This window comes from Cheilinus undulatus, linkage group 20 (assembly GCF_018320785.1).
Source record: "Cheilinus undulatus linkage group 20, ASM1832078v1, whole genome shotgun sequence".
NCBI classification, from domain to species: domain Eukaryota; kingdom Metazoa; phylum Chordata; class Actinopteri; order Labriformes; family Labridae; genus Cheilinus; species Cheilinus undulatus.
Genome location: NC_054884.1, coordinates 33,088,097 through 33,109,185, shown reverse-complemented (window position 1 = coordinate 33,109,185; position 21,089 = coordinate 33,088,097). Strand labels below are relative to the sequence as shown.

Here is a 21,089-nt window from a genome sequence, read left to right as displayed (position 1 = left end):
GAATTTCCTCATTGATCAGTCCTAGTATCATTAGATAGGATCTCAACAACAGGACTTGTGTGGGAGAAACAGCTTACATGATATGATTTTCCTCCATGCAATCAGTCATTTTTGGGTGCATGATCTAAAAAAATTCAAAGTTTAGGTTCTTATAAAACTTTGATGTTTAAAGTAAAAAAACATGAACATTTTGAGTTTTTTTTTTTAAATAACAGATCCTCTTATTTTTTATTAGTGTGCATTGTGCTTATAGTCCTTCGTAGTAATGAATAGAAAAGTGAATGCAGTCCATCCTGTTGAGATTTCGTCACTTAAAACAATCAAAATTTATGTTTGATTTCCCAAGTGGACCCGGCGGGAGGGGGCTTAGCTCTTGTTAGATACAAGGAGGGGCCTAAATGACAAAAAAGGTTGGGAACTCCTCATTTAAAGGGGCCCTCAAGTGACTCTTTAAGGTTCTTTCAGATGGGAGTTTTAAGGTTCTGTTGAGTCTTCGGATGAATCCCTTAACTGTTTGGTGTACTATCTGTTTTAGGGTACCCTCTTGAATCCATGCAAGGGCAATCTTCACTTTAAAGTACCCTCAGATGATTGTTTAAAGATAAATTAAGTTTCTGTTAAAATGTCCATGGTTATTCAAAGGCCTTCCTGTTTTATCTGTTAGGAGGTAACTTGTTTGAGCCCAGTGGTTCGTAACTGGTCTGGCCTCAGAACCCACCAGTCTCTCGAGTAACAAATTGGGACCCAAACTTTGGAAAATTTTCAACAATGAATGTTAAGTTGATTGAATATATTGCAGTTTGGAGCTTAATTGAAGCAAAATATATGATAGGACATTTTGCATCCCCTTTCCCTATTGTTACATGTAAATGTATGCCAATTTGGCAGAGAAATTGAGAAATTACTTCATTACCACAGGAAAAGCAGCTGCTTTCATTGCAAGAAAAGGAGATTAATGCATTTAAAGACTGAAACATTTAAATGTACAGTCTCACAGTAAAACAAGGTCAAATAAAAGGTGTGGATGCATTTCCACGAGGGACTTGAGTACTTCATAAACTTTTTGCCAACTTTTTTTTTCAGACACATTCACAACCTACTGAAAACTGCTTGTTGACCCACTGAGGGTCCCGAACCACCTGTTGAGAATCACTGTTTTAGCCCTGCTCTTAACAACAGTCATATGTGTGTGTTCCAAGAAAAAATTCTCAACTCTTTCCAGAAGACTCTTGCCCGATATAACACCTGCTTTAATGTATGCTACAGCGTCCATTTATGGACAAAACTTGAGTATATAAAGCTGTATGCTTTGTTTTAAACTCTGTAGCATGTGTTTCAGACTCAAGCTTTTGTGTGAACTGGTTCAAGTGAGTGCTGCAAACTTAATGATGTCATTCTCAGCTGTAAAGTAAATGAGAAAATTATCCCAAGATATCAAACTTTGAATTTAGAATCACTTCTTCATTTCCATAGTAAGATGAGTCACTGGTGCTGTTGATCACAAGGCCAATGATTTACTTGACCACTGGGTCAAAAACAGCAGCTTTGAGCAGCCTTTGAGTATTTGTGTTTTTTAATGTTGAGCATCAAGGCACTGCCCATTAATTGGAAATAAAGGCAGAGTGACGTTTGCCAGCAGTGACTTAAAAAGAACAGACAATTAGAGCAAAACTGCTGCAGGTAGGAGCTGTTATCTCAGGGGGAAAGACACTGAGGAGGAGAAAAGAAAAGCTCATCTTGTCTCCTTCTCCCTTCACGTTTTATTCCACCTTTTCTTTAAAATCCAAACACAATTACATTAGTAAGGCATGTTGTGTAGCTTTCCCTCAATCCCCCTCCCCTGAGATGCTCAGGTAAAAGTCTGATTTAACATTTCCCCTGATCCTTTCTCTATCCTTTCAGGAAATCTTACCCGGAGTGTATCGGTGAGGAGACGAGGTTGACATTATCCAGAGCGTCTGGAGTCCAGCTGTACCTCCTCAGAGAGTCTTTGTCAAGGTCCTTAGCTGTCGCCAAATGCTGCGAAGGACACAACAAGGTCATTAGAAGGCATGTCGAACCTTGAGTTTGCAGAAGAGGATGTGTGAAGATTAAATGTGTGCTTGTTGTTTCAGATAAAGGGTGGAAAGCGAAAGAATGAAATTGCAAAGATCCTTGTTGGTCATGAATCCATGCATTAAAATAAGTAAGAAAAAAAGATTATGTGTTGATGTAAGATAAACTAAAAACAAAATCTCTAAATAAGAACTTACAATTTCCTGATGACAGGGAGTTTTGGCACATAAATCTGCTCTAGTAAAGACAATTAGGTGCTGTTTTAACTTTAAGAGCCAGCAGTGAGCCATTAAACAAGGCAACAAGCCCGCTTCTTTCTCTCTTATTTTAGCCACAACTCCTCTGGGAAAGAAGGGCATCACTGCTCATACCTCTTACAGGATTTATGGCTGAGTCATAAAAGGATTTCTGCACATTTGAGACTACACCAGCTGCCGCTAGGAATTTATTTTAATAGGGAAAGTGGCATTTTTAAACTTTACACTGAAGCTAACAAAGACAGATGCCAACATCAGACGACACAATAGAGAAAGCTCAACATTAGCTATAAATAATCCCAGTAAATAGATTAAAAATGGTATGTGGATTTGAGCTTGTGTGGTGCATTTCTAGTTGTCTGACGACTCAAAATTTTTCAACACTGAAGGTCAGATTTCCCTGTCCACCCTGTGCATGCCAGTATGTTGCTGCAGGAGCTGGGCATCACACCCCCATCCTTCAGTGCATCCTTTATCAAAAACTGATCGATTCCTTTCATTGATGCTGGTATATTTTTCTAACCTGAGCTATGACGGAGAGGATGCCAAGGTCCAAAGTATGGCCTCATTTTACAATAATGAAAGGGCTGCTTCTATGTGTGGGACATTTGAAGTGAGTTGGGAATCTCCCAGTCTAGGCCAAATCACAGGCTTCGACTCCAGGAATGCTCAAGGTTTAAAGTGAAGTTAAGCTTTTGAGATTTGGGTGCCCATTTCAAAACAAGGAACAGAATATGATGAACTTAAGTATGCTTGAAGAAGAACTGTGCATGCCTGCAACTGGACAGAACTCAAGATGGGATAACTGAACTTTAATATTATAACACAAATAAAAGTCTGAATGGCATATGTTCATGCACTTGCAAAAGGATTGCACAACTTCAACATCTACCTTGTTGTGTTGTTCTACAATGAAAGACCTTTCCTTGCAGAGCATCTGCAGCAGCGTGATGGGAGACAAGCTGTTATTTAGGAGCTGTTCATAGATCATGTAATCATGGAACTTTGAAGTTCCTTACCAATGACTGTATTGTTTTCCTCACTATTTTGCAGTCACATTGTCTTGTTTACTGCAAAATAGCATGTCTAGAAAGGCCTGTCAGGCCAGGTATGGGAGCATACTGGATGCCAAGGGTCCGGTGCATCCAGTACGCAGTTAGCTGTGAAAGCTTGCCAGGTGCAAGTAAAAGCGCGGCTGACCCTTCCCATTCCAGCTCTCCTGAGCATGTCAGCATTAGTCACATGGTCTTGCCATACCCAGAGAGAAGTCGTCACAAAAAAGCTAGCTTGTTCACACCTGTCCTTTACATCCGGATACTGTCCTCGACAACGTGTATTTACTTAAGTAAATTTTGGTGTACTTGCTTGATTTCCAAAAAGGAGGGAGAAAAGCTGTTGAAAGTGTCATTCTTCACTAATGCTGTCGAAATTACAGAAGGCTTTGCAAGCAGCTTGCACCATTTACAAGGAATGCTACTTTTCTACCGCTTTTCTCCTTCCCTAAATGATATTCTTCCATGAAAATAAAACATTGGTTAACTGTTTAGTAAATTCATCAATTAATAAAAATCCTCAATTCAAAATTATGAGAAACATAGGTAGGGGCCTCTTTGCAGCTGAAAGTGATTAAAATACTTCTCCATACATTTTTGAGAACTTTGTTACCCATTTTGCTCATTAATCCATCAAATTTATGAATCTGCATTTATGAGTGTTGACATAAAACAGAGTGGAAATTAAACAGCAAAGCTTCAGCACATTTTCTGTAATATCTCAGACAATACCAAGACCTAAATGTCCAGTTTAGTTCCTATTTTAGGCAAAATAAGGTAGTAAATCAGAACTACCTCTACCTTACATCTCATTTTTCTCCAGAACTCATTTTAAGATTGGTATATTTTATCCCAGCATATTTTAAAGTTTTTACTTTTACTGGCATTTTGTAATGATGCATTCTTGTTTCATATTCGACCTTTCACTCTGTAAAGCATTTTCTTGTTTAAACCTCATGCCTCATGTTTACTTGCCTTGACTTGACTACCTACACAAACCTTTATTTGTTATGAGCCCTAAAGTTTTTAAATGATTTTATTGATATGAAATAGCATATCTTCATCCTTTTAATCGATCTTTCTGAGACCACACACTGCAAAACCATAGTCTATCCAAGGCCTGTCTGAACAAACTGTCTATTGGTTGGATAACTACTACAAAAAAAAACTGAGTTAGTGCAGGTTACACTTCTTTCTTTCTTAATATAACCAAAGGTGTAACTCAGGGGTCAGTCTTGGGACCACTACATTTTCATTCTTAAAATTAAAGACATCAATTAAAACATGTCTAAATGCAAAAAAATCCCCTTTATGCTGATGACACTGTGTTGTATTGCTCAGCACCTGCTTTAGATCAAACTCTATGCCAGTTAAAACTTGATGTTAGTACCGTTCAAGAGAACTTGTATGATTCAAAACTCAGTTTAAGCAAAACCATACGCTTCTCAGCTGATAAGTCTAAATCACTGAACCTGCCTTCTTTGTCGACCTCTCAAAGATCAAAGATTAAGTTAGTTTCAGCCTACAAATAGTATTAAAACTTAAATCTTGGCTGTTTTGAGTCATAAAAGAGACAGACTGCTGTCACTTCTATGTCTGTACTGGACAATGGAGATGTTTTGTACATGCATGTCTCGTCTCAAAGCTGTCATGCTCCGGATCAGGAGTGTCAAACTCAAGGCCCAAGACCATACTGGTAGCTGATACAGTTACACCCAACCTGCAAGATCACATCATATTTTTATTATAAATGGCCCACTGGTATGCGGTCTGGAGATTTCCTCCCGTATAAATACAGGAATTTAACCTTGATGATGCACACTCTCCTTGTCAAAGTCATACTAACTTGGAAAAGTAAAGAGTAAAATTAATGAGATAAAAATTAATGGGAAAAAGAAATTAATTTGCATTTTCATTCTATATTTGTTATGTTGCATCTCATTGTTACAACCTAAACTTCAAATTTTGACATTTTAATTCATATTTTGACATTTTAATTCATAATATTGATTTTTTTCCTTTCAGATTCACAATTTTAAATTTTGAGTTATATTTTGACCTTTTAAACTCACTATTTTGAATTTTACCTTACCTTTTGACCTTTTTGACTCCTAACTCTGACATTTAATCCTATATTCTTTTACTTTAGACTCACAATTTGAAATTTAAACTCATATCACAAAGTCTTTCTAATATTTTAATCTTTAAAACTCATGATTTTGAAATTTATCTCATATTTTGACCTCTAAAAATAATGATTTTGAATTTTATTTCATATTTTAACCTTTAAAAATCATGATTTTGAATTTCATTTCATATATTTGCCTTTTAAAAATATAATTTTAACTTGTGATTTCATGTTTTGACCGTTTGAACTAACAAGTTTGATTTTGTATCTCAGATTTTGAACATTTAAACTTATAATTTTGACCTTTTCAAATCTCAAAATCATTTATCCTCTGTGTAAAGGTTTTTTTTTTTTTAATCTATTATTGGTGAAAATGAGGTTGACAGCTTATGGTTAAATGTTGATCCTGTTAGGCCTTTAGGTTAGACCATAATTCAGAATCTGGCCCCTGCTGTGATTGAGATTTACAGCTCTGCTCTAGACACCATGTATCACTAAGCTCAGGGGTTCATCTCTATCCTAAAGCCCTCATTCATCACTGTTTGTTGAATGAACTTGTTGGATTTTGTCCACTCATAAACTAAAACACAGGTGTTTTCTTAGTGACAGGGCTATTTCTGTCTTCCTCTTTTATACCTTCTGGCCTACATCAGTCTGGAGAGTACATGAACTTATAATCTTAACCTTAAGTACAATTTTACTGCATCCTAAACTAAAGTGGACAAAATATCAAATTAATTCCTCTCATCAGCTTTAACTACTTATTTATTTCCTCTTTCAGCTAAATCTAACAGGATTGTTCGTCTTTATGTCAACACTGACTCAGGGCTAAGAGGATTAGTGAATATACAGGGTTTTGGCACAACACTGACATCTTGGCACATTTAAAGACAGAACTATTGCAAAGTTCATGACCTGTGGGTTACTAAAACACAGACTCCAGGAGGAAAGGGAATAAGAGATCTTAAAATAAGATACGTACCATCTCTTTACCAGGTGCCAGCATCTCCTCGATCATCATGCTGTCCCGCGTGAACGAGCTCCGGTTCAGTGTGTTGGACCTATCAGAACTGAAGGAACGCAGGCTTGGTGTGGTTGCCGCAGAAGTCACGGATAACCAAGACAACAGTCACAATGATGGAGAGGGGAAGAGGAGGAGGAGGAGGAGGAGGAAGGGGTGGGGGTGTAAGGGGGGAGTATGAAAGTGAACAGAAAAAACAAACATAAACACATTAAATGCATGCAGCTTCCAGGAACCTGACTGTATGCCACCAGTGACAACAAAAACCACAAGGCAAGAACGTCATCAAGAAAGATTTTCCTTTAAGAGTTGGACACAAATGATTGTTGCACAAAGGCTATTAATTTGTCAGAGGCATAAAACACATCTGAAGAAACTCTGCTGAAATCCAGATGCAAATGTAGTTGAATGGCTGGCTTGTTTTCTAAGTAACTCTTGAGACGAATGGGTTTGTTACTTTGGAAGCCTTAAGTGGATACAAGCAGTTGTGTGCAGAAGTTTTAGGCATCTATGGATTCATTACGGGGCACAACACAGGGCAGGTGATGGGTGAAGGACGGCCAAGGTCAAGCTTGATGGCATTTCTTTTGTCCGGGCCTTTTCACCCCTGGTGAAACGCCCAGTTACCGCAGCCGGCTTCTGGCACTTGGAGCATCCTTAGCATGGACAAGGGGCTTGTGGCAACCCCAAACGGTACCCCTATTATTTTCCCATGCCCCTGGCAATAATCAAAGACATCCAGAGCATTACCAGGGTTGTGCCAATCCTGCTTCCCGCCGAATGGTGCCCTCTGGCGGACTTTCTCACATTACACGTCTTACTTCAGCCTCAATTTTTTGCCCGAGCACGCCTAAAAGTTCTGCACAGTACTGTCCACCCAAAATGAGCACATTTTGTCAAGTTCTCAGCTAATTTATCAATATATATCTGAGTATTAACACTGTTTTCCCTATGATAGCTCGTGAGTTTTTTGAGATCTTGACCAAATAACTGAAACTGACTTATAATTGCAGAAAAACAAGCAATATTATCCCAAGATTATGAATGAATGAGGCAAGATCTAAGGAAAACAACTGAAATTTATTTGTCATTTTGGGACAATAGGGTAAATACTCGTGTTCTGTCAGGGCTTCCACTTGAACAACCAAACAACAATGGCTCTACACTTAACAATTGTTTGGATAATGTGGGTTTTAAATATTTTCATAGAAACTAAGCTATTTGAAAAGTTTAAGCACATAATTCAAACGTCAAACAATCCTAAGTGAAGCCTTTAAAAGTTAAACCAATGATTGCTGAATAAATGATGGACGCAGTTCTACTTGTTTCATGCACATCTTTTGATATTACGTTGTTTTATAAATGAATATTGATCAAAAGAAGCTTTTTTTGTCTCTATGCTTGCAGTGATCTTGTGCTGCAATATTGTTTGTGATGGAGCTCAGAGAGAAACTTTTATGAGGCAAATAAAGAGCATTCCTGAGTGATGACACACCATGACGTGTTTTTCCTACAACATCTCAACCGCGATTACAACAGCGCTGTTTGCTCTACATAAGGAAACTCGTGTGAATAAATTATTCTGTGCTCAGAGGGGATGCTCTGTACTGTAATAAAACAACAAAAACACAATTACTGTGGCTATACAATGATCTATAAAAAGCCAATAGGGACCATGGTTGCAATGCATTATCAAACCTTAAAAATGCATGTTTTTTAGATCTAGGTATTGTAACATTTGGTGTATTAGATGCACTTTTTAGAAGATTTTTAGGCACTTAAGCCTTTGTTTGACAGGACAGCAAAAGAGACAGCAAATATGGGGAGAGAAGAGGGAAAGACATGCACCAAACATGCACTAGGACCAGGAATGATCCTTTGCCTGTGTGTCAAAGGCTACAGCCTCTATATAGGGGATGCTTCTCTACCACCTGACTTAACTAGCACCCCTAAGACACACTTTTAACACATTTCCTCATCTAATAAGTGGGTGGCATTCCATGCATCAGTGTAAGCAATATGCCAGTATAAATACTGAGATATGTGCCATCACAACTGCAAGTCTAGCCAATACTATCACCCACTTCATGCAACCTGACACAACTGAAACCCTGTTTGTTGCTAGTGGCTGATTCCCTGCAAAAGGCATGAATGAAAACCAACCGATGTCCCTCATTAGATGATTATCCTATAATGGAAGAAGTAACTAAACCTTGTGGAGTGCTAGTATGATTGAAAGTCTCCTCAATCAGAGAAAAAACACGTGATCAGCAGAGGTATGCAACATGACTCCTACGTTGTGGGTCCATACTTCACAACTACCAACACTGGTTGAGAGCTCAACAACTGTACTGTTTGCTGGAATGTTTACTAACTCCATATGGTGGACGGAGACGATTAGACAAAGGCTGACACAGCTGCACAGAAACTGCCCATTTCAGACTTTTCTGATCCAATAGATATCTTGTACAAATGTTTTTTGTCCTCTGGGAGATCTCGAAAAACAGTCCACAACGATGTGGCTTATATTCCTGATGTTATGAAACATAAAAAGTGAATCCATTTATTTAAATGTAAGATTTATATATTTATGTGGGCACAATCAGAAGGACCAGTTTCCACATACTGTGCTGAAGCGTGACTCCCCCGTCCCCCACCTGCCTGCACCCACACTGCTCTGAGCCCAACTGGGCCTGAGCATAGATGCATCGCCAAGTCATCATATGACCCACTAAGTTTATGAGAAGAGCAGTCCCTGAGTCAGCACATTGGAGAAATACACAGACAACGTAACAGTATTGTTACTCACTGTCTGGCTCATTTTGAGTTTTTCGTCAGCTTTCTAGCACTCTGCCATTGTTTAAAGGGGACATATCATACCATTGTTACACCTTGTACTAGCCCCCTGTGGTCAAAATGAAGCTTTCTGTGCTGTGCTTAGTTCAAAATAGGATATAGACCAAGCACCAGTGGAGGTTTTTGACCCTGTAAAAAAACAGCTCTTAGATGCCTTTCTCTGAAAGGTAGTTTTTGCTACAGTGCAGCTGTGTGCTTCCATGGCTCTGGGAGGAGATTTATAAGTTGGGGGGCAGGTATTATCATAACAACTCACTGACTGTGACGGGAACAGATTCTGAACTGACTCAGATTTTGTGGTTTCATACACAGATGGACCCAAACATAAGGATAGTGTCAGCTTATTTCACCCAAATACAGTACTATGCAGAACTGTTAGGCATGTTGGCCAAAAACTGAGGCTGGGGTAAAACCAAATAAGCCTGCCTGAGGGCACCATAGGGTGGGAGAGAGTATTGACACAACACCAGTTGTGCTCTGGATGTCCTTGCATACAACCAGGGGCATGGGACTATAATCTACTGAAAAATAACAACATCCACATCTTTAGGGTAGAGTAAGAGGTGGATGTAGCGAGATCACAGCCTGAGACCCCTAATGGGCCTTCACACAGCCTTGGATCCTCTGGTGGGGGGTTCCTGGCCATTCCAAAGTCAAGACTCAAAACTAAAGGAAACAGGCTTTTGCTGTCAGGGCCCCTTGACTTTGGAACAACCTGCCCGTGGAGATAAGGCTTGCAGATTCAGTGACATATTTTAAACTGCTGCTTAAAACTCACTTTTACAGAATTGCTTTCATGTGACACTTCCTTTAACTTATTTGAATAATCACTCTTTTATTCATTTTTCTGCTCTTATTCCTTTTACCCTTGACTTTTCCTTCCATTATAATCTTGATATCCTCTGTTTTCAATTTTAATTTTTCCTTATCTTTTATCTATCAGTTTTCTTATTTTTGTTTTATTGCTAATGATGTGATGTTTTCTTCTGATATGTGTGCATACAGTTTTACTTTCATATCATAGCATACTGTTTTTTCCTGGACATTTTCATCTTTTACTATTTTAACTCTCTATGTCATTTCCGTTCCTTTTAATTGTGTTAATTTCATAGGCTTTAGTGTTTCAGTTCGTTGTGATTTTCTGTTTGATTAGCAAGACTTTCTCTGTGTGGTTTATTGCTAATTTGTTTATTTCGTTAATCCCCGAGTTCTTGCTCTTGCTATGTCTGGTAAAGCACTTTGTAAACATCTGTTTTTCAAAGGTGCTATATAAATAAAGTTACTACTATTATTATCATTATTATAGTATACTGTATAGGTGGATAGAAGAGTTGTTATGAACCCCTGGTTGTGCTCTGGATGTCCCATGGGCCCCAAAACCATCTGCAGTCTCCGGGCGTGTCACCAGGGATGAAAAGGCCCATCAAAAGAAATGCCATTGAGCTTGACCTTGGCTGCCAACCAACATGCATGTATCGGCACTTGTTGAGCTTTAGGTGAACAGTTGTATCAATTATACTGTTTGCCATGATCAGGCCAAAGATTGTGCTTGCGTACTGTGCCTGAGCACAGTACGGGGCACTCACACTAGTCAAACAAACTGTACTTTGGGGGTCAAACATGCTTAATTTGGACTGCCTATTGTGAATAAACCCACAGACAACATTGCAACCATGGCCTCTTTAGGCCTCCATCTATGGAAAAAATACCCTAAATTAAAAACATCCTTGATTTCAAAAATCTTTCTTTTTTAGTGTATTTATTAGAAGACTGAAATTCATGCTTATGCTGCATATTGATTCAAACATAAAAACAAGTACAGCTGTGATATTTAAGGACTAAGATTTATGGCCACTTCTGAGCCCAAAACAGATGCTTTTGTGGAAAAATGTAAAATTAACATCATTCAATAAAGAAAAATGTATGATTCAGGTAAGTATTTTTGTGGTTAAATTACTTTCATTGTGCCTGAATTAGTAAATCTATTTCAAAAGAGTAACAGGTTATCGTCAGCATACAGTGAAACATTTCTGCACTTTTGTTTTCAGTGACTTTAAGAAACCAAACTGATGAAGGCAGGATCCTCTGCCTTCATGTGTATCAGTTCAGGTCCCTGGAAGCTCGATGAACTCCACACAGAAACCAAAATGATGCAAAGCTTTACCTTTGTGCAAACCCACAAAAACCCAAGCATTAATAATCAAACAATCATAAACAAAATCACAACAGGCTAATCTCTTCAAGCAGCAGAACTGTTTTTCAACTAAAAGCAAGAAATAGGACACAGAAACAACACAAGTGAACCACAGTACACAACACAGTGCCTGATGCTAACATTCAAATGTGTTAAAAATAATAAAAGCTGCTCAAAATCATCAAGTTAGTACTCAAAAATACACAGTAAACATGTAGTACATTGGACCACAACATCATGATACTGGTAGTGACTGGAGTCTACAGGTGTAAAGGGTAGGTAAAGGTAGGGGGAATGGGTGGGATTGGGAAGTTTTGGGGGTAGGAGGGGTATAGGGAGGTCTCTTCATGCCTTAAGCCTTACCTGACTTTTGGACTAACATTACAGAACGGACATGAGGAGAGAATAGAAGATCATGAACAAACAAAGAGGAGATGCAGAGAGGAGAAGAGCCAGAGCAGAGGTGCAGGTAGGTGGAACGATGCCAACTAACTGAATGAAAATTCACGTTTCTGCCTTTTAACATGCAAATTTACCAGAGCAACATCACAGCAGTTTCTTTTCAGTAACTTCAGCATAAAGTCAATCATTTAAATTTCTATTATAATTGAGATAGAGAAAGAGGGATAGCATTTCATGCATCCAGGGCTCAAAATAAGAAGCTAAGGTCTAAGTGAAATCTGAGGATAGTACTCATAAATGTCCAGCTTTAACTCATATACAGACCTGTGCATGCAGGGAATCTGAAACCTGGTTAGCATAGTTTTTATGCTTGCTGTTAAGGCCTTGTGATAGAAAATACTCTTATTGACACTTCAAGCTGAATTGGATTAACAAAACACTAGTTTGGAATAGCTTCTCTTTCCCCAAATAACTCTCCTTTTGGCTCCTTTTTGGTCGCCACCAACTCCTGATATTAGGTGCCAAGCTTATCGTTATAATTTTATGGATATTCATCTTTTGTCAATTGTGATGTTTCAAAGACAAACTCTGAGAGAGATTAAAATGATCACTGAAACAATAAACACAGCATCAACTACAAATCTCTATCAGCTAGTATTGGGATAATCCATTCCTAAATCGACTGAGCTGGAAGTGATTTGGACCCAAAAACTCAGCAGGGAAACAACAATTAGTCAAATCAATCTGAAGCTTGGGCTGACCCCACACCCACACTAACCCACACCCTCCACTCAAACACTGAGTGTTGATGTAACCCAGAGCTCAAGGCCATCCAATTGAACATGTTTCTCATTTCCTGTGGCGCAGTGTCTGTGTGTGTCACCCCTCAGATATCCAATAGCCCCTCCCTCGTCACAAGGGTCGATAATTTTGTGCAAACGAGAAGTTCAACAGCCGCAGAGAGCAAACTATGATCCCGCTTGTGAGGGGAATACCACGAGTATGTGGTTGGTCAGGAATACAAGCTAAACTGACATCTTATTTCTTTTAAAGAAGTTAGAGCATTTTATCATCAAACATCCACTGTAACAGCTCTGTCTAAGCAGATAACAGCTGTTTTCTAGACTGTGAGATTTCCCATCACTTCTTGTGTATTTACAGAATGAATACCAAAGTTTTAGAGCCCAGAATTTACCCTGTAGTTATTTTAACCTGTAGCGAAAATTATGGTTAAAGTAATGAGAAATGTATGTTGTTTAAGAGGCTGTGAAATGACTCCATAAAACTTCACCGCATCTATCAAACAAGACTTTTTTGTTAAACTATGAACAAAGAGGACCCTGTTGGAAAAATCCCCAACATGTGAGCAGTAAAAAGATGGCTGTCCATAAATTCTAGTTCTTTGGTAAAATGTTTGGTTTAATTTTAAACAAGAATATTTCTTGTCTTCTACTGTAAAATGTAAGAAAATTCTCCACAACTTTATGCGAAGTTGAACAAGTCTGTAGAAAGGTAAAGTTACTGCCAAGTGAAGAAGACAGATGCCGTGCAAGGCACTGAAATACATTATTTGCCTGAATAATCAGAGTTTTGATGTTTGCACGGGTTATGTTGCAGCGCGTCTTACCTCTGTGACCGAGCGCCAACGCTGAAGCCCATGTAACCCTCCTGAGGGAGCGAGTCATCCCCGAGCTCGCGCAGGTCCTGGGGGGCCAGGTATTTGTCCGTGTCCCCCGTCATCGCATCGTCACCTGGAGGTTAACAACAAACAAAACAGTATAAAGTTAGAGGAAGAAAGCAAGAAACAACTCTCTGTCTTCATAAGAGGTATGAAGCGGCTCAAAACTTTGCCCTCGAGAGGGAGTGAATGGAAAAATGAAGTCAGGGGCTATTTTCACATATGCACTCCTGGAAATCTGAACTCTTGATGAGTTGCTAATTTTCACACGTGCAGAGAACTTCTGCAAACCATGTGCAAGATGGGTAATGTGCTAAAAAGGAGTACATGGGATTTCAGTTTACATGTGGATTGAATAGTTCCTATTCTTCATATTTGTGGCAGTGGTAGTACTGAAAGTTTTTTATCATACTGTGTCGTGTTGTGTCGTGTCATATTGTATTGTGTCAGCTGGATTGGATCAGACCGGACCGGATCCCACCATACAGTCCTGTATAATAAAATTTCCTAAATGTCCCAGGTGAGCTATGAATGCAGATGGTAAAAATGTCCACCTTGACTTTAGTCAGGCTTCATCTTGCTAGCTCCTGAGAAAAATTCCGGCATGATGTCGAGATGATGTTAAAATGCAGTAGGAGATACTCAAGAAATTTCTCAGCAAATGAGCAGGTGGGGTCCTACAACCAGTAGGCAAACATTGGAATGACCATCATGCACTGCCTCCTGAAACCCATCCTCCCCACTGTGAAGCATGAAAAAGCAAGTCAAGAAGACTTTAGAGCCCAGCTGCAGTCCTGAAATTTACTGAGAATCTTCAGGTGTGCATTTGTGGAAAAAAAAAAACCTTCAAGGTCTTCCTTATTGGGCAGTGAGAGGGGTCTCAAGAGGCACGACAAGATCAGGCAGATGACAGAGGAAGCAGACACTGAAATTAATGTTATTTGCCTTTCTATCAATGCTTCAACTGGGTGAAGAAATGTAACAGTGCATGTACCAGCATCAATTAAAGAGTGATAGAGAGCTTGTGAGTAAAGAAAATGAAGCAGCTTCACTATGTTTATGATAAAGAAAGCTGTCTAGTGGAGGGGCCCATTTTAAACATAGACACTCACCATCACTTATAACAGAGGAAAAAACATGCACATTTATATTTGTGTTTGCCTGTTTGAGATGTAAACCTCTCTTATTGAATTAGTGTGAATTAGCTGGTATTTTGTTTATTTGTTTGTTTGTTTAATGTTTACAGTGTGAGCAGGCCCATTAAAGCCATCCTTAAGGCCAGTTATATTGGACTGTGTGAAGTCATGTTAGGACTTGCAAAAACTTTTATCAGCCAAGCCCAGGAGGGCGATATAAGACATTGAGCTAGCACTCCATAGTGGGACTAAGCCAACATGCAAACCTTGATACTATCAGATTACATGTATGAAGGACCCATTCCCTGCTTCCTTCAGGGGCCAAGCTTTGCCTGTGGTTGGCCCTGATGACAATCAAACCAGCCTCAGGATCCAAACATTTCCACCAGGATCCAAAAGTCTTGCTTAACCTCACTTGAGCCGGTGCTTAGTATCTCTCAGCGCCCAGCCAGGACCGTCCCATAAACTGTGTTAATTCTTCTCTGAAAGTAAATGGTAAAATTACCAACATGTACAGAGTCAGAGCCAGGGACATGTAGAATAAGTATGCACTGAAAGATTCTCCTTTCTCAGGTGAATTAGTGGCTCTAAATTGGCTGTAGAAGTGAGTGTGAGCGTGCCTGTTTGTCTCTATATGCCTGCCCTTAGATTGAGTAGTGGCTTGTTTAGGATGTGTGCCACCTCTAGCCCAGTGGCAGGCATAGGCTCCAGGACCCTGCAACCCCGAATGGGATAAGAGGTGTAGAAAATGGCTGGCTGGAAGACTTTCCCAAACAATTTGAGAAAAATTCCCCTTAAAGCAATTTGAATGCCATTAATTTCATCCGAAGGCTGCTGCATAGAAAGTTAGATTTATTGACTGAGTACAGTTTTGATTCTAACACCAGTTTCCACCTCATCATTAAAAAAAGACCTTTAATCTGACCTCAAGAGTGGCACAACCTGGGCCCCAGGGGAGGGAAGTCCTGGTCTGACCCAGCGCTGGGTCGCGTGCTGGTTTTGGGCTCATGCTTTGGGAGGAAAATCTAACTTCTGTTCCTCTTTGCTTACAGAGAATGTTCCTGAAAACAACTTGCCGTATTCAAACATCAGATTATTCCAACTTCTCGCTGACATTTTAGGGAGGAAGTCCTTAAAATTTCACCTGTTTGCATTCGCACATGCAGCTCACCTCCTAATTTTTCTGCAGTTTTTAAGCATGTGTGAAAACGGCTTGGGTTTGCAATGTAAGCAACACACAAATTATGCTTTATATTAAATCCTAAACATTATTTCTTGTGGATTCTCAGGTTACTGGAAAGTGAAAGTGAGATATTTGATGATGCATTTTAAAAACTGGCTTTCCTGTGTGTGTTTAGCCCCTGTTGTTCATGCCGACTATAACAGAGTTGTTCTTTTACAGACGGATCAATGCAGCCTCAGCCCAGAGGCCTTTTTCCAGTTCAGCTCAACACACAAACAAAAGTGTTGCTGTCACTGAAAGCTTTTTGTCTCTGTCCCTTGTAGACAAAAAACTGTTAACAGTAGAGCTTGCAAACAACAAATACTGCTGCCTTTAGTGACTTTTATGCAAAGTTAGTTTAGCGGTAGCAATAACAAGAGCAAATAGCACAGTAAAGCAAATGTCATTGAGATAAGCTGTCCGTAGATTGATTTGGAGACCAATATATCCTGTTAAAGTGGATAAAAACACTCCAAACACAGCAGACATTCATGTCATCACAGCAGATAAATCATCAGAGTGATAATAAAAGTTGTTAAAGAGCAGAAACATACGTTACAGGCCCAGCAGGAAAACTGAAAGCAGCATGTTATTCCCCTCAGAGGTACTGTAGATGTTAGCCTACTGATGAACCGCTGACCGCAGAGTTGAAAGAGAGAAAGGAGAGGAGGGGGAGATTTTTTAAAAAGAGGGGAGGGGGGAGAGGGGAGCAAGTGCATGCAGGCGGAGATACGAAAAAGAGAAAGAAAAAGGACGACATTCCAGCAGCCACAAAGCACCGGAGACCCCCGCTGCCACCGCTCCACCCCTCCTGTCCCCTCATCCCCTGCTGCTGCTGCTGCACCCCTCCCCCCTAAACTTTCCCCCCCTCCTCACATATTCCCCAACACACCCCATCTGGCCACATTCCAGCCCATTCTTCAGGACCACATCTCATTTCAGCTCTACTCACCTCCTGCTTTAAAGCACTTCATTCAGCCCAGAGTCTTGTCTTGCAGGATTTCAACCCGGACAAACTTTGCACCAACTTGTAACCTCCTTCAAACTCCCTGTCGCTGACTCCCTCTCTCTCTCTCTCTCTCTCTCTCTTTCACTGTCTATCTCTCTTTCACAGTCCGGCGCTCACACAAACAGATCAGCTTTCTCCCGCCTACCAAACCCTGCTCCAGGATTATCCAAAGAGTGTGTGTGAGAGAGAGGGAGTTTCAGAACAGACACCTAGAGCTGCAGGACAGAAATAGTAAGAGGGTGTGTGACTCAGTTGTCTAACGTCCAATCTCTGCACTGTCTTTAAAGCGCATGCTTTCATAGGTGGGAGGAAATAAAGTTAAAAAATGTTGTTACTGTACTTCAGTAGATTTGAAAGCTTTACATTTTCTACGCACTTGAATGCATGGTAGCTAAATTCTGCCACCAGGGGGCTCTCAATCAACACAATAACTAATGCTAACATCAAGAGTAGCCAGAATCATGTGAGTGATTCTCTAGTACTCCGACCCTCCCTGACCCCTAACCTTCAATTTCCACATACTCCACCTGAGTTGCGATCAGGTTGTGCAGTTCTTTACTCTGAACTTGCTTTCCTGGGTTAGATGTGGCATTCATTTTGACATGATTCCATGATTTCTTTTGCTTCTACAATGGGTGAGTATGTTAGAAGACTAAAAGGTTTATATTTTTGTTAAAACGTGTAGTTTCATGTCAAATTCTGCCTCAAAAGTTGACATTTCCCTGTCGATGGTGCCATTGTAGCTCTGAGACCCACTAACCTGCCAAGATCTCTAGCTTGTGCCACAGGTTGAGATATTATGTTGTTATAGCTCGTTTGCAATCATGTGATCCTGAATGTCCGTTGGGGGTCAGGAAGTGGGGCAAAGCCATTAGGAATGAATGGGAACAGGGGGAATTTTGTACTTTACAGCTCTAAATGGATCTGTACGCTACAATTCTAATAAAAAAAATGTAACATAAATTGAGTCTTCCTACACTTTATACCAAACTGATTTAAACTTAACTGATTTACCTGGTGTGGAGGTGATCAATGTCACAAATTACTCAGTCCAGCAGACCTCCTAGAGTTGTCTAGCCTAGGGGTCCCCAAACTATCCAGCCTGTGACCCCCAAAATAAAGGTGCCAGAGACCAGGGACCTCCACTAAATATGAAGGTGGTTGAACACAGTTGTACATTCAAAAACAGTTATTTGCACTTTTTAAACACTGCTGTGATTTCAGCATAAATCTTCCCAAATGACCATGTTTTATTTAATATTTAAATAATTTTCTGTGCACATTTTTATAAAATGGGAGAATTAAAAAAAAAAAAAAAACATTGTAAAATCATTCAAAATATTTCTTGTTTTTTGGAAGGCATCTGGCGACCCCCTTCCTGTGTCTCGTGACCCCCAATGGGAAGGATTGCAGACAAGAATCTTGAGGAGACTTGTACTGAGCTAAGAGGCTAGCTGAGCGCTTTTAAGATGTAAAAATTACTCTTTTTGCCACAAACATGCTTTTAATTGAAACGGTGATATATTATAAAGTATAAGAGATCATGTAAAGATGTGCCGTTCACAAACGAGTCTGTTCTACCAAACAGCTCTTTGCTGTAAGCCACAGTAGCTAGCTCCCGTTTGGGTGCCAATTTCCTTCCCCAAATCCTTTGTTTTTATTTAATCCAGCCAAATTGGTACCAAATGAAGAGTCGTTTGGGAGCCAAGCAACCAGCTCTTCTGAGACTGGTGGTTGGTGAGCCAGATCAGCTGAGGAAATGCTGGTAAGATCAGAGCTTTTTTGTCAGCAGGCTTAAGACCTACCTTAGCTTCACCTTTATCTTTTACTAGGTTGATCTTAAGCAAATTCTCTCAATTTACTAGGCGATCTTTGTCCCAACCCTAATCTATGGTAATGACCTCTGGGTTAGACCGAAAGAATTCGATCACAGGTTCAAGCGATCGAAATGAGATTCCTCAGGAGGTTGGCTGGGGTCAGCCTTAGAGATGGGGTGAGGAGCTCTGACATTCAGAGGGATCTTGAAGTAGAGCTGCTGCTCCTTCACGTCAAAAGGAGCCAATTGAGGTGGTTCGGGCATCTGATTAGGATACCTCCTGGTTGCCTCCCTGTGGAGGTCTTTGGGCACTTCCAACTGGAAGGAGACCCCGGGGTAGACTCAGAACTCGCTGGAGGGCTAATATATATCTCATCTGGCCTGGTAACACCTCAGAACCCTCAAGGAGGAGCTGGAAATATCGCTGGGGAGAGAGATGTCTGGGTTGACTTGATTAGCCTGCTTCCACTGTGACCCAGCCCCAGATAAGTGGAAGAAAATGGATGGATGGATCTTAAGCAAGTCTGTGACAGTGTTTCCAATATGGTGGCTGCTGCTGACTGGACTAAGAAGACAGCTTCAGAAAAAATGGTTGACGTCACTCAGAGTTCATTTCTGTCTCTCTGTCATTCTAGTTAATGGCTGTTGCACTGGCTTGTTCATTGTCTTGTCTCTGTGTTATTCTTCCTCCCTCCTCATTCCTCTACCTGTCTGTCGGCTTGTTTATCTCCCCATCTACTAAATAGCACAGATTCTTTGTTGTTAGTACGCTCGTGCATTGCTTCACCCTCTCTGACTGTCTTTCAGCTCACTCCTCCAGCTGCCTCCGTGTGTCTCTTCACATCTCTAACAAGTGCCGTTTCTGTCACATCTTGAGAGCGAGGTAATGGCAGGAATCGAAAACAGTGTTTCTATCAAAAAAGAAAAAGATCTACCAAACTGCTCCACTTAAGAATGACACAGCAGTATGTGTCTGTCTGTCTGCACTGATAAGATCCTGATGTGGTCTGTCTGTCTGTAGGTATCCTTAAGAGGGTGACTGATAAAATTAGCATTTGCATGAACTTTTTCTCTCTCTAGTCTGAACAGTTAAATCCTATAATTGTGGCAGCTGCTATGTTTTAGACTAACCAACTGCTTGTAGAGCCTGCATTATCATGGAAGTAGAGGTCATTTTGGAGGTTTTCTTTCATTTTTTAAGATTTATTTTTGCCCTTTTTTTGTGCGATTCCTGGTTTCTTGTATTTAGCAGGGAACCAGAAGACAAGCTAGAAAGGAGGCTCAGCTCGGAGGTGAACCCAGGCCATCCACTGCCAGGACAAAAGCCTGCACGTATTTCTAGGTCAGTTACGCCTCTGTAAGAGGTTTTCTCAGGTAAAGATGATGTGTTTGTTGGGTTATAAGTGGACTTGTCTTTCTCTTCTCCCTTCCTCGTTACCCCGTTGTATACGTACTGCATTAGCGTTGCAAAGCGGCATAACTACTTCCAGGTAAAGAAATTGGAAAACTTAAATGTCACACTTGTTTTAGAGGAGAAGAATCTTTGTCATTGTTTTAACTATGAAAAAGCAGGCATTTTACACTCATTAAGGTTAAATGGTAGTAATTTAGATATCAAAAACGACTAAACATAAAGCTAACTTTGCAAATCAGGGGTTCATGGTTGATTCATTGATTTAATTTTCCCAGTGTGTCATGCATTAACAAAATGCCAAGTCAAAACAGGCTTACAACACACCATTATTTATAAAAAAGATAAATAAAAAGTGTTGAATTCTCAGCGTTAAATATTTCAGTGTTGATTTTAACACTCAAAGTGTAATTCTAACTCCATTCAGAGTAAATGGCCTTCAGAGTTGTAGTTATCTGACAGTGTAGATCCATTCAGTGATAATCTAAGACTGTAGCGAGTCAACTGACCCAAGCTCCACCCACTGCCATTTCAAATCTGGGGCCCAGAGTTTTCCCATCATGCCTTTGTGCAGATGTGTTTTAAACCTTTCACGTTTTTAGACTTTGACTGGTGTAGTGACCACTGTCGGTATTCCTTTGCTCATGTTTTGGGTTATTATTGCTTTTGTTGTCAAACACTACTGCACCACGGGTTAAGTTGTCTACTAAGTTGGTCACTTCCTAACTGTGGTAGTGTGTGATTGTCCATGTAATAACAGGGTAGTTCAGGCTTGCATCTCATGGCTCCTTCTAACTCTGCGTCGATTGCTTTAACAGTTTAATTCAAGGTGGCAATATATATAATAATTAT

The 21,089-nt window shown here is 40.0% G+C and overlaps 1 protein-coding gene across 26 annotated transcripts in view; it reads right to left on the bottom strand.

Annotated features, from left to right (window-relative positions):
- The window catches only part of LOC121528118 (ankyrin-3-like), a 252,631-nt gene that overhangs the window by 54,463 nt on the left and 177,079 nt on the right, over nucleotides 1-21,089 (bottom strand). For 18 of the 26 annotated variants that reach the window (XM_041815302.1, XM_041815297.1, XM_041815308.1 and 15 more), the window contains 4 exons: nucleotides 13,593-13,716; nucleotides 11,927-11,938; nucleotides 6,475-6,577; nucleotides 1,913-2,019 (listed from right to left, as the gene is read on the bottom strand). In XM_041815302.1, coding sequence (XP_041671236.1) covers nucleotides 1,913-2,019; nucleotides 6,475-6,577; nucleotides 11,927-11,938; nucleotides 13,593-13,716 — 346 coding nt within the window. The remainder of the gene's footprint in view (nucleotides 1-1,912; nucleotides 2,020-6,474; nucleotides 6,578-11,926; nucleotides 11,939-13,592; nucleotides 13,717-21,089) is intronic. The other 8 variants (XM_041815292.1, XM_041815301.1, XM_041815306.1 and 5 more) reach the window with 2 other exon arrangements.